Below are 16676 nucleotides of genomic sequence, written 5' to 3' on the forward strand. Positions count from 1 at the left end.
AGTGTGTGATCACGCATAATGGCTCCCCCTGAGTTTCATCATTGCTCACATGAACCGCTGTCTATGAAGACAAAATTTTGGCACAGGCAACGAGCTGTAGACCAGGGGAGAGACTTGCTGGAAGGTAAGGAACGACGAGGGTATTAGACAGTTGGCACAACGCTACGGCAGATGTGTGAGCTGGAACTGCGACCATGTAGGGAAGTAACTGGAAGGTGTAGCTAACTGTTGCAAGTAAAGCTTTTTTTTGTTTCCGTTTCACGACCGATCGGATCTTACTTTCCGATTAGCCCTGTTATATCCCCGACACACTTCTGGTCCACGACTTCGACTCATTCGGCCATCGGTGCACTTGACGCCTTGCATCATTTGGAAAGAGGCAAATTTGGAAGTCGTCCCGTATGGGCACCGGGTAGGCTCTCAGCGGAAACAAGGCGCCGCTCTTCAGTCATATGAGGGGAAAAAGTTAAAAAAATGGATATGGCAGGGGACAAAATAAATGTTTGACATAGTAAAAAGACTTAGAATCAGTTACTTAATTTAAAATATAAAAGGTGGATTAGTTGATTAATTAAAAAACAGAGGAAACGGCAGTAGAACGTTTCACGAAAAATAAAAGACAGAGGGGCAGGAGCATAAGTTAAAAGAAGCAGAAAGCCAGTCTGAAGTAAGGAGTGGGCCTGGAGTGCCAGGAAGAGGGATGTCATGGGTATGTAGCAGTTGGGGTAGTGCTTCGGAGGGTGTCTGTGTTTGCGGGTGGATAGATGGGGAATTCTGGAGAGTGAAGAGTGATGCCATTCTCGACCAAGGCTTAGGATGAGAGTGGACGGAGCTGAAGAAGGGAGCCCTGTCCGGGGGGAGGTGGGCCGAGTTCTTTTCAATCCGGTAGGATGGGTACATATCAGGGCGGATTTCATGGTCAGATAAGGGAAGGCGATTGAAGTTTCGTTGGAAGATGATGTGGGGAGTGTGGAGGTTGGGGAATGTGCGCGACAGAGTACCATGAGCAGTGAGCACGTGGAAACTAAGGGATAGGTATTGTCGAGTTTGGGGGGATATTCGGAGATGTTCCAGATGGAATAGGAGGAAGGGAAATTTGGTAAGCTGGAGAGGATCTGGATTGGGGTAGCGGTGGAAGAGGGGAAGGGTAAGCGGATTCGAAAGGCTAGGAGGAGTGCATGGCGTTAGAGGATCTGTAGGGCCCGACAAAAGAAGGAAGGAGCAGAAGTCTATGCCAAGACTAACATGTTGTCCAGCGAACTTACATATCGATGTGAAGGTACAAATACTTCGAAAACGACACTCCGCTTGTCAGCAGGATACCGTTCAGAGAGACGGTGTAATTATTTTCGAAAGGGAACTGTTAACACCGTATGAAATAGGACTGATTTGGAAAGCGGTGGGCTCCGTGATGGGTAACGTGCGCGACGTGGTTGTAGCTGTGACGGTAGCCGGGAGCGAGGTGTCGCGGAGAACCGGTGGCGCGTGGGCCGCTACAAGGCGGCTCTCGTGTTGCCGACGCTGTGCTAACGGCGTGTGTGCCGTGGAACTCGCCTGCCGCTGTCTCCCCGCCCCTCCGCGGCCAGCGCTGCATAGCAATGAGGCCCGCCTTGGGCGGTCCCCTGCCTGCCCCGGGCACGTCGTACAGTAACTGGGCCTGCGGCTGCTGACAGCGAGCAGTCGCACAGGCTTCAGCAGCTTGCGTTCTGTACCTCAGTCGACAAATATTGAACCCTTATATTATGATTTTGTTGTCCATCTGTCTGTCTGTCTGTCAGTCTGTTAAAACTTCTTTTCCTCACAAATGGTTAGCGCTACAAGATGAAATTTGTCATTTACTGAGGTCTACGGTCCATTAGCGGTGTAAAAAATTTAATCTTCTAAGTCAATACAGTCAAAAGATACGGCCATTTATATCGCATATTTTGGTACTCGAAAAGTCATTCATCAAAATCTATAAATGTACTACCTATACACCTAATTCAGTCAGAGCTCAAGTTCTATTCGCACTTCTCCGGTTTGTTAATAGTTCATCGCCGCAATTAAAACATTTACAATAAAGAGAAGTAGCAGAAATGAGAACAGCGAGAAATCAGGATTGATGGTCACGAAGTAGATGGAGTTAAGGAATTCTACTACCTACGCAGCAAAGTAAACAATGACGGACGGAGTTACGAGGATATCATAAGCAGACTAACACTGGCAGAAAGCGCATTCCTGGCCGAGAGGAATGTACTAGTACCAAACATAGACACTCTCAGAAATTTTGTCCTCAAATTAAGGCCTATTTGGAGCACAGCATTGTATGGCAGTGAAACATGGGCTATGGAAAAACCGGAACTGAAGAGAACCGAAGCATTTGAGCTGTGGTGCTACAGACGATGTTCAAAATTAGGTGGACTGATAAGGTAAGAAGTGAGGAGGTTCTGCACACAATCGGAGAGGAAAGGAATATGTGGATAACAGTGACAAGGAGTAGGGTCAGGATGGTAGGATATCTGTTACGACATCAAGGAATGACGTCCATGTACTAGAGGAAGCTTTAGAGGGCTAAAACTATAGAGGAAGATAGAGATTGGAATACTTCCAGCAAATTACTGAGAACGTAGGTTGTAAGTGCTACTCTGAGATAAAGAGGTTGGTCGGAGAGAAATTCGTGGCAGACCGCATAAAACCAGTCGGAAGACTGATGACACACGCAAAAAAGACGCAGGCGTGGATGCAAGAAGGGGATCATATAAGTGTCTTTGTTCTTACCCCCACCCCCCCTCACTAAACAGCACTTTCCTAATAGCGTTAAAATTTGTATATATATTATTTTCCAAATGTTCCAGCCACTTCTCGGAAAATGCAGTATTTTGAGAACTAAGAGTCTCGAAAATGGTAATTTCTAACAAATTACAAGCGTCTATTAACACAGGATACCTTTTAAAAGCTTTTTTGAGGGTTTGCCCTCGTGGACTAGTTTGAGGCTTGACTTGCTCAAGAGAACTTTCCAGGCAATTAAAGGGGCCCATTATAGACTGACCACAACTGCTGTCAACGTCAACTCTGAAGCGGTTCTTGAGTCCACAGGTCAACCGACAAAGCACGGGAATTTGAGGAAACGCAAAGAAGAGGAGAATAGATGCCCCACTAAAAGCAACAATAAAAACAAATAAAGGAGTTATACAAAATTGCTCTCTTCCTCCAACGCCTCTTAATATCAACGTGAGCGAGGTCACAGTTAGATGGAAACAAATTTTCAAGTATGGTATAATGCTCTCACCGCAATGTAGATTAAGTATTCTGCAACAGACAGAAGTTAATTTACAAAGAGGGCTATACATCTTCAGAAATACAGCAAAACAATATGGACTGATAATATCTCCACACAAACCGAAAGTAAACTGAGATAAATGGCAAAATATTGGAGCAAATACTCTGAGTAGGAATGGTCAATATTCAGACATACGACAGAAACGATCATTCGAAACAGAAAAGTCTAGTAAACAAGTGTTCTAAAATGCATGCCTTGGAAGCTATGAGCACCTCTTCAGTTTCGATACTGCGAAACAAATCTTTTCTTTGGGAATCTCTTTGCTTTCGACATTTTGGGAGGAGATTGTATGGATCAAAACAAGAAAAAGTTGTCCGGCAGACATGGGCTGTAAAATGCATACCTTAAGAGCTATGAGCAATTTTTTTCTTAATAGAAGAGATGCGTTTCACAGCAGCGAAGATGAACAAGTGCTTGTAGCTCTTAAGATATAAAGAGTTAAAGGTGGGCACCTGCTCCAACATTTTTCCGTTCGTCTCGGTACACTTTTGATTTATAAAGAGACGTTATCAGTACATATTGTCTTGCAGTGTTTCTTAAGGTTTATAGCCCTCTTTGCAAATTATGTTCTGTCTGTCGCACAACAACAATATCTTCTGCATGTAATATACTACTTAATCTACACTGCGGTGAGAGCATTATAACATACGTGAAATTTGTTTTCACTTTACTGTGACCTCGCTCACATAAATACACCCTATATATTTGAAACAGTTCACAGAACTCTGAAATACAAAACGAGAAAGGAAACTAAAGAGAAACTTTGTAAAAACTGGCGGTACAGGCACTATTATATTGAACTGAAGCGTGGGTTCTCTAGAAGAAAGACAAGGCAAATTACAACTGAACCGAAATTTCTCAGAGCAGTCAAAAGCCTCATGAACAAAATACGAAACGCAAAAATAAGACAAGAACTGCAAATTTTCTATTTGAAAAGCAAAATTGAAAAATGTAAGGTCAACTGGGGTAACCATTTACAAAGAAAGCAGTAAAATCGTCTGTCTAGAATCACCATGACCTGCAAGCCCACTGGACAGCTAATGTGTCGGACGTCCGAGGCCAAGATGGTTTCCGGGCCAGGTCGTACAGCCTGCTCCATGTAGTGAAGAAGAAGAAGAAGAAGAAGAAGAAGAAGATGCTGATAACGATGATGATGATGATGATTCGCTAAGAAGACATAACACAAATACTAACTTTCCTTAACGTAGATGGGAAACGCGCACACTCACATAGCTGCAGACTTGTGATCAAAGTCTTAGACATAACTAAAATACTAATGGTGGGGATGGACACACTCCGATTTTATACCGTACAAACGTTGAAGCTGTCACAGTTTGTTCCCATTATACTTCTTAAATCTATTGCGTGACACAGGTACTTTTCAAATTTTTAGTCAAATGCACTTGAGATAATGTATTTAACTGGACTGCAATTCGTTCGAAGTTAAGCTGAATCGATGTACGAAGCACTGATGCACACAAATTAAATTAAATATTTAATAGAATAATAATATGTATACACACAACCAATCCACTGATCAGCGCCCGTAGACAAAGTATCTTTCATATTCAATACGGATAGAAGAAAGACTCAGCTGTAACTTTATAAATACAAGATATTTATAACTATTACCTCCAAAAAATCAAACTGCAACCATGGAACATGGCGATCTGAAAACGGTGTTCCGGATGAGTGGCATCCGGAATGGCAGATCATAGAAGCCCTATACGTTACGATGACAGCATGACCTGCAGAGACAGAAGAAGACTGGGAAAAAGAAGTGGTCACAGCCTCCGTCCGATATACTGTAGTTGTGTAAGGGAAGATTTGACGGATCATCAGAAAACATCGCGTTAAGACAGTCTTCTCCTCATCAACTGAACCCAGCCAAAACGAGGGCAACGCTAGTTAGCGTAAAGGATTATCTCGGCTGACGTAACGCCAGGGTATACGAAATTCCCTACCAGTGAGGAGTGATGTTCATAGGCCAAACGTTGCGCTGACGTGAACACCACAGTACGCTCGATTACAACAGTCAAACATGTTGGCTGTTGCAGAGCACAACAGTCCAAGCTACTTGTCAGCATCGGTCACGACGAAGCAAATATTGGGGGCTCTGTCACAGAAGAAGACATCCACAGACGATCCAAAGACGAACTGGTAAATTGTATCTGCGGCTACATTTTCAGCAAGGCCCCAGGGTATCTGCCCACAGTACGATTAGGACAAAGAATTAGGCACCCTAACAGCACGGGTGACTCTTAAACAGTTATTAAGTCAGCACAGAGCAAAACAATAAGCATGCATGAATGACGGTACCCGAGCTCCGCGTGGCATGATTAATAGTCACCTAGCATGACTAATCAAATTCAGAGTACAAACGTATTAATCAGCCAGAGAATGATATCCAAGCGGCTTCCTCCGGCCATCCAAACGAAGGTTGAACTGAGTCCAGTTTTGTGTGTGTATCGGTTACTCACGCAAACGTGTGACGCACGTCGAACAAAAATTTTATCGCGTAAATTTTAAATATACATGGCGCGTTTAGCCTAGCCTCTACACTAATAATACATCACAAGTAAAATGTGGGAAAAGAACGCCGGCTGATTAAAGATACACTTAATTTAGGAATGTAAACATTAATTTTCCAGTCCCTGCTGTACAACGTCTTTTCAAGTTACCATCAAATTTCCTAGCTTCTGAATACTCACTGCAGAAAAGTGGTCGATGTTACGCAGCCTTAGACGCTCAGCACCAGGTAAAAAGTTATTTAAACCACACCTTTCTACAATATTCTTGTGCTCATTGTCAGTAGAAAACAAGATATGTCAGTACCATCGGAGTTTGAGTTCTACCAACACGATGATCGATTATTATCGAAACAGATACTACAGCTTATTTCCCACACTGCTGTATTAAGACATTTACAGGAAAACTTGACAGCTGCAATGAACACGCACACATAATAAGAGGACTGTTATCTGCTACAGTTCTATATAAGCTTTAGTACATCGGCAGCGTAGTTTCAAATAGTGTATCGTCAAATCTACCTATAGATCAACAATATTCTCAGTTTAACATAACCAGTTCATGTGCATGTGTTCAATACACCGATTTTTAAGGAGAAAAATTTGACATTTACTAAAAACATTTACGTTCTTACGACACCAGTCTTAAGCAGCTGCTTGAATTTTTATAATGCTAGAGAGCAAGCGCAAAGTGCTGACATTTCAAAATGCCACAGTTCAGTTTAAATGTAACGTGTTGGTCACTGCATTCGTAACTGCGTGAAACCGGAAGCCATTAAAGCATAACCAACAGACACTGTGCAGACTGTAGCATTCAGTGAGGACTCTGCGAACAGAAAACTCGTGTCACTACCAAAAGTAATGGGTTGTCGCAGTGAGCGTACTGGTCACAGTCACAAACGAATATCGTAGCACTCGCTGACGAATTTAGATTTTAAGAAAAATTATCTAAAACAAGCTCACGCTCGTTTTCGGAATTCATTCTTACAAATGCCGGAAGGACTGGGATGTTACAGCCTGAAACGCTATGTAATTTAAGTACCTATGCTGATATTTTGTGTCCCCTGATTATACATCGTTATCGGTTAGTTTTTCACGCAAAAACGTGGCAGTCATTGTGGAGAATAATTTTTCGTTTCGTTTCTCCGTAGCTGTACTTATGTACTTACCCCTTGGAAGCTATGTCATTGTTGAATCATAGACTCGAGACCTCCAAAAATTTGTGCCTTTCTTTTTCACAGCGAAAAACAGAACATAAAGAACTCCATAGACAATGTCCCAACATGAGCTCGTGTCGATATGATTGTCTACTGCTTCTCGCTGGCACATGTGTTGTACAAAGCCCCGTCTGTGTTTGTTTAACCGCTGAAGATTTGTGCCACGGATTCGGAAAAGAGCCATGCGATCCCGCTGGGATATACTGTAGTTAGATGGCAGCTTTACTCCCTGCGTAAGTTTAAGGGAAAATTTATGTTCTGTTCGCCTCTGATTATCGTAAATAAAACGCCGTTATAGAAGTTAGAAGTCGGGTGAAAGTACATAACTGCATTACTAAGGGTCGTGATGAAGCGCTCTTTCTCCTTAATAAATTACGAGGCGCCAGTCGTAAAAGTTGATCTCTGGTTGTGTAGTGCATGCCTACAAGGCCTGTGGTGATCATAACAGAGGTAATGAGCTGATGCTAAGTGCAGTGATCCCACAATCGGCGAGACGTGAGACCTTCGCATCGTATGTTAACCGTTGTCACACAGCCCCAATGCTCAGAGGAACAGAACTAAAATAAAGGAATTCCTGCTGCGAGCTCTTTCGCTCACTTCTGTCATAATCCAGAGAGATTCAGAAGAGTAAAAGTATTTTACTTTTGGCTGAATAAGAGTACGCGATGTCCCCATAAATTGTGACAAGTTAAAACAGTGTCGTGGGCCGGACGGGGCTCGAAAGGGGGTTTCTGTTTTTCACAGTCAGTGCTGGCTCCGATCGAAGCACCAGAACCTTAAGCGAACGGCTTAAAGCTTTAATCGGCCACTCCTATTTTATGATTCTGTGAAGATATCCCCGCACCAGTCGTGAACAAATTTAGCGAAGAGCATGAAACAACCACATCCCAGGGGTTGTAATCCACAAACATTATTTTACTCTTGGGGGCCTTTATGCTACGGTGAGCACTGGAAGAAAATCAGTGACAAGTTGATGCTTCTAATCGGTCCACAAGGCATTCCGGATAGATTGATAGAAAAATCAATGCCTGCGAAAGGGAGGTATCCTCAGTGGTCCCAAACCGGTTCAGTCTTTTAACTTGTCTCAAATAATCAACACAAAAGTTAAAAGCTAAACAACAGAAGCAGCGTATGTCAGGACGCCAGTTTTGTGTTACACTCAGTAACACACCGAAGTCTGCTAACAAAGGTACGATCTTAGGGGGTATCAAAGAAAATTTTTGCCTGGATAGAAGATTCCTTGGTAGCGAGGTCACAGCATGTTATCTTGTATGTATCCACAGCTATAGCAGTAATTTCAGAAGTACTCCAGGAAGATGTGATGGAATCCTCACTGTCCATATTGTATATTAATGACTTAGTAAACAACGTTAATAGTAACCTCAGACTTCTCGCGGATTATGCATTTATCTATAATAAAGTACTGTTTCAAAAGATCTGCAAAAATATTCATTCAAATCGTGATAAGATTTCCAGCTGGTGCAAAAAATAACGTGGTTTAAATGTTCAAAAATGTAAAATTATGAACTTCACAAAACGGAGAAAAGTAAGACTATAATATCGATAGGTCGCATTTGAAACCAGTCTACTCCTGCAAATACCTGGATGTACCAGTTTGTGGGATATGAAATGGAACAATCTCACGGACTCCTAGGTAAAGCAAGTGGCAGACTTTGGTTCATTGGTAGGATAGTAGGAAAATGTAATCAGTCAACAAAGGAGACTAATTAGAAAACAGTCATGCAACCCAACCTAGAATGTGACTCATACCATATAAGACTAACAAGGGACAATGATCGTACACAACAAGAGCAGTAAGAATGCTCACAGATTTGTTTGACTCACGAGAAAACGTCAGTGAGACGCCGTAAAACATGAACTGCCAGTCACTGCAATATACACACCAACTATCCCACGAAAGTCTGCTTACTAAGTTTCAAGAAGTCGCTCTCGTACAGACATCGAAGACAAGATGAGAGTAATTACAGCACTCATAGAGGCGTTAAAGCAATCACCGTCTCTGCACTCCATAAACGAATGAAACGGGAAGGAGTCCTAATAAATAGGTCAACCTCAAGTACCCTCTGAAATTCACTTGACAGTGCTTTGGACAATGTGGATGCAGATGTAGATTACGTCCGCGAACTTTTTGTATGGACTGGGAGTCATTTGATAGACCGAGAGGGACACATTGAAGGACGCCAGATCTTCGTTGTGCAATGGTTTTTCGTGACTTCCATCGACACTTAGCCACTCAGTCTTATGTTTGTTTTTACATGGAGGGTCACACACTATCATGCGTAAATTTCGCATATGCACTTTATCGTCTACGACTCTTCTAAGTACAGTTGGACCCTATGAGGCAGGAGTTGCACGATAAATGTTAATGGCTGTTTGTGGTTAGACAGTGTGATATTGACAATGTCAAATCACGGTTGTCACAATTTTATTAAGAAGAAGTAAACCTCGAATTTTTCTGTCTGCAGTAAACTAGGTGTTCCTACGAAAAGTGATTTTGTTTCGCCTCTTTAGTATGCCCGTGTACCAGCGATATAGCATCAGTAATATTCTTTCCAAATATGCATTTTTCTCATGATAAGGTCAGGGATTATTGGATCAGTCATGAAAATAGAAGCAGAGTTAACTTCCGTTCCCAAGAATAGAAACTATTCCCCGTTGCTCGTCCATTTCTATTTACAAACAGATAATGTTGAATTATGTTTGACTTCGCAAATATATATTTATGCTTAATCAATCTTACTAACACACCACAGTGTGTTCACATTATTCCTTTCTATGTACCGTCTCGGGGCCCTTTTTGATCTATCAGCTCATAGATAGTAAGTATCCTAAATATGTCCTCAAATACAGCATTCCTACATGAAGAACAGTCATAAGACACTTTATCTCTACATTCCAAACTAATATCATTCCTTCTCCTACACCCGATGCATGTACGCCATGTCGTCCTGTGTTGCTGATGGTTGGTTATGGAATAACTTGTCACGCAGCATCATAGAAGTTACACGTTTCTCCAATTTCAGAAACAAATTGATCGCTTATCTCTTGAAATAATTATGGTTACCCCTTGACTTCCACTGAGACAGTGTGCACCACCATCTGCAATCTCAAAATTTTAGACACGCTGTTTCCCTTTTTTTTCGTTTCTTGTTGTAGGTTTAGATTTTGTATTACAGTTCGCGTAGTAAAAGTTAACCAGTTTTTGTAATATAAATCGAAAGCATACTCTTATGTATTGCCATTTTTTGTATCTACAGGAATATTAATTTTTAAAACAACATAATTTTTTAGTTCTTTTTTCACAATATTTTCTTCCTACTATGTTATATGTTGTTTGAACTGATTTTAGATGAAAATTGGAGAAATTAAACAGTAGAACTGCAACAATTTATATAGAATTTAATTTTTTCCTGTATTGAAAATTTGACGTTTATTACAAGAAAATCAACAAACGATATTTATGTTAATGATAAGAATGATTGGTACAATTACTCTTGTAGATGAAAGTGTGCTGCCCAATTTTTGTTAATTAAACTGTGTACATATTGAATTAGTTGTGAGATACAAAACACGTCATTTGCTTCTCTTACTTACAATATTAATAATAAAATTTTTAAATAAAAAGAGAAAGTTACACCGAACAGTGATGTACCACTGTCGCATTCTCATATGTGGTCACAAAACAGATTGCATTTTAAGTCTATTTCTTTGTAACTTATTTTGATTTTCAGAACTGTCTTGTTCCAACAGGTGATTATGTTACTGACTAACGCGTAGTCTTCATCGTTTTCCTTTCTCAAACTGTCTCGAGAATCATAAGCAGATAACAGTGCACTGACGGTCCATGTCTGGTTCCTAGATGAGATTTAAGGCTCAGATGTTGCAATGACAAATAGTGGATAAATTGCTGTACATCAGTGTCCTCCAATGTGGCGAGATGAAAGTCAAGTGTCCAACAAGCTAGGCAATTGTATTGCTTTTAGCGTCACGGAAAAATTTCCAATCTGGTCGCAAAACTTTGTCTACGTTTTACATGTTTATGGTGGTTCTCGTGATAATATTGTTTTTTTTCACCCAGTTCCAAGTACTATTTATTTATATAGATAAGTGTTCTATGTTCGCTTCAATTATACACATATTGCGTAAGGCTAAGGAGGTCGGTTTGATTTTATATTTCGCAGCAAGCCTTGGGTACGTTTTGGTGATGACATCTAGCCACACAGGTCTAATATTTGTGAGTAAAATCTTTGCCTGCACATTTCTCCAAACTTGTGACGAATTTGTGTGGGGATATTTTATTGCCATAGGGTTCATAGGAGCGCCTTGTATTAATTGTTGGCCGGCCGCGGTGGTCTAGCGGTTCTAGGCGCTCAGTCCGGAACCGCGCGACTGCTACGGTCCAGGTTCGAATCCTGCCTCGGGCATGGATGTGTGTGATGTCCTTAGGTTAGTTAGGTTTAAGTAGTTCTAAGTTCTAGGGGACTGATGACCACAGATGTTAAGTCCCATAGTGCTCAGAGCCATTTGAACCATTTATTAATTGTTGGTATACTCTTGCTGAGGATTGCATCAGTGTGTTCTCTGTTTCTATGCAGTAGATGTAGACATATCTGTAAATTTTGCATTGTGGATCGATATATATCGGCGGCCTTAAATCTGAAGGTCGAAACACTGGAAGATCTTTTCTTTGAAGCTTCCTGAGGCTGCCCTGATTTTATGCTTTAGGCGTTTTGTAATGTAATCCTTGCATGGATTTCTCAATCCTGCCCGTCGTTGATACATGGGTGTCTGTGCTGAGGAAAGACAATTTGAAAAAAAGAAATTGAACTTCCAGACATGCCACGCTGCCAAGGAAAGTACTTGTCACGAGTTGTTACATATCAGTATCTAAGTCTACCCTGTGAAGCTTAAGGTGTTTAGTCTTATGAAGGAGAGGTCACGAAGACCTAATCTCATGAGGATAAAGGACAATGTAAATAAATAACTAAACGACTAACATTAATAGCACTCCATACACATTTTTTAAATCTAAGATTAGGCGAGGGAACCAATTTTGGAGTATAAAGCGGTGAGCTACGACATATTACTGTTTTTGTTGGTTGTTAATGACTTGTGCTTGCCGAGGTCTCGTAATCAGACTAGCTTTGTTGTGTTGCTGCGTTGTCGTCTAGAGGGCGGCGATTCGGAGAGTTACCACAAGAACAAGGCGAAGCGCGTGCGCACCACGTTCACGGAGGAGCAGCTGCAGGTGCTGCAGGCCAACTTCCAGCTGGACTCGAACCCGGACGGCCAGGACCTGGAGCGCATCGCGCAGATCACTGGCCTGAGCAAGCGCGTCACCCAGGTCTGGTTCCAGAACTCGCGCGCGCGCCAGAAGAAGCACCTGCACACCGGCAAGATGAAGACACAGAGTGAGTACGCTTCTGCCAGCAACGAAGCCTGAAAGGCCTGCTTAAAGCTTTTAATGTGTACGTCGTGTTCGGATCCGGAATTCGTTTCTAGTAGTGGTGGTGGAGGCGGAGGCGGAGGGAGGGAAATACTTGTTTCTATATGAAGCTGGTATCTGTCATCCTTGTTTCTGGTTCTCTTCCTCCCTCCCCCCTCATAAATACTCGTACACTCCAACACAAAAAACGAAGCACTGTGAAAGGATTAACCGAATGGGACAGAAATCGGTAGACGTGACGTACCTGTACATACAAACACATGACTACAATTTTGGAAAAGATGGATGATTAATTCAAGAGAAACAGCTTCACGAATTGAGCAAGTCAATAACGTGTTGGTCCACCTCTAACCTTTATGCAAGTAGTTATTCGGCTTGGCATTGATCGATAGAGCTGTTGGTAGTCCTCCTGAGAGATATCGTGTCAAATTCTGTCCAATTGGTGAATGAGACCGTCAAAATACCGAACTGGTTGGAGGGCCTTGCCCATAATGTTCCAGACATTCTCAGTTGAGGAGAGATCCGACAATCATGCTAGTCATGGTAGGGTTTGGCAAGGACGAAGACAAGTAGTAAAAACTGTCGCCACGTAAGGGGAGAGGGCCGGGCTTTATTTTGCTGAAATGTAAGCCCAGGATGCCTTGCCATGAATGGCAATAAAACGGGTTGCAGAATATCGTCGTGCTACCGCTGTGGTATAAGGGCGCCACGGATAACAACCAAGTTGGTCCTGCTATGGAATGAAATGGCACACCAGACCATTTAATACTGGTCGTCGGGCCATATTGTGGGTGACAGCCAGGTTGGTATCCCATAGCTATCTGAGGGCGTCTCCAGACACGTCTTCGGCCTGAAATCCCATTAACTAGAGTAGAACTGTCTTCAGTGATGAGTTCCACTTTCCGATGAAGAACCAAGAAGTGTCTGAGGACGCCACGTAAAGCGATAGGATACCACTGTCTAACCATTTGTTTATTTGTGCATGTACGCCAGTCACATCTACCGATTTCCGTCCCATTCGGACAATCCCTTCGCGGTGCTTCCTCACTTTTTTCTCTTTTTTCCCTTAAAGTGTATAACTTGCCATCATCCCCACACTTAAGGTGCCACTGATACCTAGAACTTTAGCAGTAAAATACATGAAGTGTTTCAATGTATGAGGGTCACTCCAAAAGAAATGCACACTATTTTTGTAAAAATACAGTTTTCATTCTGCATGTGTGAAAGTTTTACAGTGTGTAGATACATTCTTCTCGCTTGTTTTCAAACTTAGTTCAACCTGTTCCCGTGAGAGGCGCCGTCACAGCATTTCTTCAAGATGGCTGCTACACTTGACGCTCGTCAGAAGCAACGTGCTCTCATAGAATTCCTGTGCTGTGAAAACGAGACAGTGGGAAACATCCACAAGAGGTTGAAAAAGGAGTGTGGAGATGCTGCTGTCGATCGCAGTACAGTTATTCGGTGGGCAAGCAGGTTACGTGATGAAAGCGGGCACGGCAATATTGAGGATTGTCCTTGCAGTGGCAGGCCTCGTACTGCACACAGTGCAGACAATGTGCAGAGAGTTAACGAATTCGTGACTGCTGACAGACGCATCACAGTGAACTAATTGCCACGCTACGTTGGGATAGGGGAAGGAAGTGTTCGCAGAATACTGAAAGTGTTGGAGTTAAAAAAGGTTTGTGCCAGGTGGGTTCCCAGGATGTTGACAGTGGCTCACAAAGAAACTAGAAAAACGGTATGCAGCGAACTTTTCGAACAGTACGAGAATGGTGGAGATGAAATTCTTGGAAGAGTTGTGACAGGTGATGAACCATGGTTCCATCATTTTTCACCAGAGACGTAGAGGCAATCAATGGAGTGGCATCATGCAAAGTCACCCAAGAAAAAAAATTTAAAACCACACCTTCTGCTGGAAAAGTTATGGCTACGGTGTTTTTCGATTCCGAAGGACTCGTTCTTGTGGACATCATGCCAAGTGGAACCACCATAAATTCTCATTCATATGTGACGACAGTGAAGAAACTTAAAGCTCGACTGAGTCGTGTTCGACCACATCGGCAAAATCAGGATGTTTTGCTGTTGCACGACAATGCATGGCCACATGTCAGTCAAAAAACCATGGAAGCGATCAGAAAACTGGGATGGACAACACTGAAACACCCGCCTTACAGTCCTGACCCGGCTCAATGTGACTATCATCTCTTTGGGAAACTGAAAGACTCTCTTCGTGTAACAAGTTTTGAAGATGATGACTCCCTTGTGCACGCTGCCAAACAGTGGCTCCAACAGGTTGGTGCAGAATTTTGCCGTGCGGGTATACAGGCGCTGGTTCAAAGATAGCGTAAGGCAGTTGAGAGGGATGGAAATTATGTGAAGAAATGAAAATATTGTTCCTAAAGGATGTATCTACACACTGTAAAACTTTCAAACGTGTAGAATAAAAGATGGATTTTTTTAAAAAAATAGTGTGCATTTCTTTTGGAGTGACCCTCGAAATAACAATTTATTTACACCATTGTTCACTACATCGCTACAACACTTCTTTCAAGGAAACACAGTTCACAGAAATATATAATCTGGAAAGCATTCATTCGAAAATTTGATATTTACATGTGTGATGCAATTCATTTAAGAATTATAATGACTGAACGAATTTGACAACGTCATAATTTACACGATGTAAAATCGAAGTGTGTGCTTACACTGGAATGCAAAACCTAAGGCTGAAAGTCATTTACCCATGGAGCATCACTGCCAAGTTACGTAGCTCAAAGAAACTTGGACCACACTTAGAAAGAGGTGCTGCAGAATAGTACAGAAAGTAACTGAAAGAAATACGGAATGAGACGAACCGAAATGATTATTCAAAGGCAACAATTAAGCCAAAATCACGGTGAGTCATGTTGGTCTCCAGAACGTTACAAAAGGCGAGACATGTTCCTTAAGAGGTCCTGTGGTCACCATGGACGAAAATTCATACTCGGCAACGTGCTCCCATGGTGGCCACGAGGTTGGTAAGCATTCCTTGTGGCAGGGCGTTCCATTCCTTCACGGCGCTTTTCATAACTGCTGGATGGTCGTTGGTACACGTGGACGTTCTGCTATTCGTCTCTCCAACGCATTTCACACGTTCTCGATGGAATTGAAATCGAGGGAACGGGCAGGCCCTTCCATTCGCCGCATATCTCCTTGTTCCAACAGCTCTTCCACCTGCGCTGCGATGCGGCCCCCTTCTGTCTTGCCTTACTCAACTTACAGGACTTTCCAATGGACTCGTACGATCCATGTCACATTTATTGTAGGCAGCAGGTATGGTTAACGTTTGGATGGGTCCCCTTACGTAGCTGGAGTGTTTTTTGCAGCCTATCAAGCCGCAAGCCCATCCACATAAGCCACCCCTCAGTCACACAACTGAAAAGTACCTTCTCGCAATTTTCTGGAGTCCTTGCGATTTTATATCGAGAAGTTTCCATACTACTTTATTCTTAGAAAGTTTGATGTGGTATTTGGAAGTGGATGTTTGTAACTCTTCTAGTAAAACATCCGGGGGGGGGGGGTCGGCACCTGGTTTATGTACAGTCGTGGACAAAACGAGCGACACCCCTCCCCTTTTCGTTATGCTGATCCGCACAGCTTTGAAGTCTGCTACACAGCATAACAGGCAAGGCGACGAAGTGCTACCAACATATTATGCACAGGTGTGAAATTGACAAACTATCCGAATTTTCTCACACTGTTTTCAATCATGTGTGAGACTATACTAATGCTGATTAGTGTGTTAAACACAACACGTAAATATAAGATATAAATGAAAGAAGAAACGCTAATTAGTATGAACTGTACCAATAAAAATGAATATCAGCTTATCGAGATAACATAACTGTTTTAGTAAGACAAAGTACCCGGGATCGTTACGAATTAGCAAAACGGGTTTTAAGGGCTCGGTAGACAGACAGACGGTGAAGAAAGTGAGACTAGTAGGGTTCCAAGTTTACCGATTTAGGTGACGAAATCCTAACAACGAAAATAGCCACGACAGTTACTGAAGATGAACGCCGCATAAATAATTCCCCCTTCTCTTTATTGTAAATGTTCTAGTTGCAGTCGATACATCAGCATATTACTCGTAGATATGCTTTCGA

General features: G+C 42.3%; 1 protein-coding gene across 1 annotated transcript in view; it reads left to right on the plus strand.

The window, feature by feature from the left end:
• LOC126413102 (LIM/homeobox protein Awh) overlaps positions 1–16676 on the plus strand; it is a 343996-nt gene that overhangs the window by 299265 nt on the left and 28055 nt on the right. The window contains exon 4 of the mRNA XM_050082999.1: positions 12257–12496. Coding sequence (XP_049938956.1) covers positions 12257–12496 — 240 coding nt within the window. The remainder of the gene's footprint in view (positions 1–12256; positions 12497–16676) is intronic.

The sequence above is a fragment of the Schistocerca serialis genome, chromosome 1 (assembly GCF_023864345.2).
Source record: "Schistocerca serialis cubense isolate TAMUIC-IGC-003099 chromosome 1, iqSchSeri2.2, whole genome shotgun sequence".
Lineage (NCBI taxonomy): Eukaryota > Metazoa > Arthropoda > Insecta > Orthoptera > Acrididae > Schistocerca > Schistocerca serialis.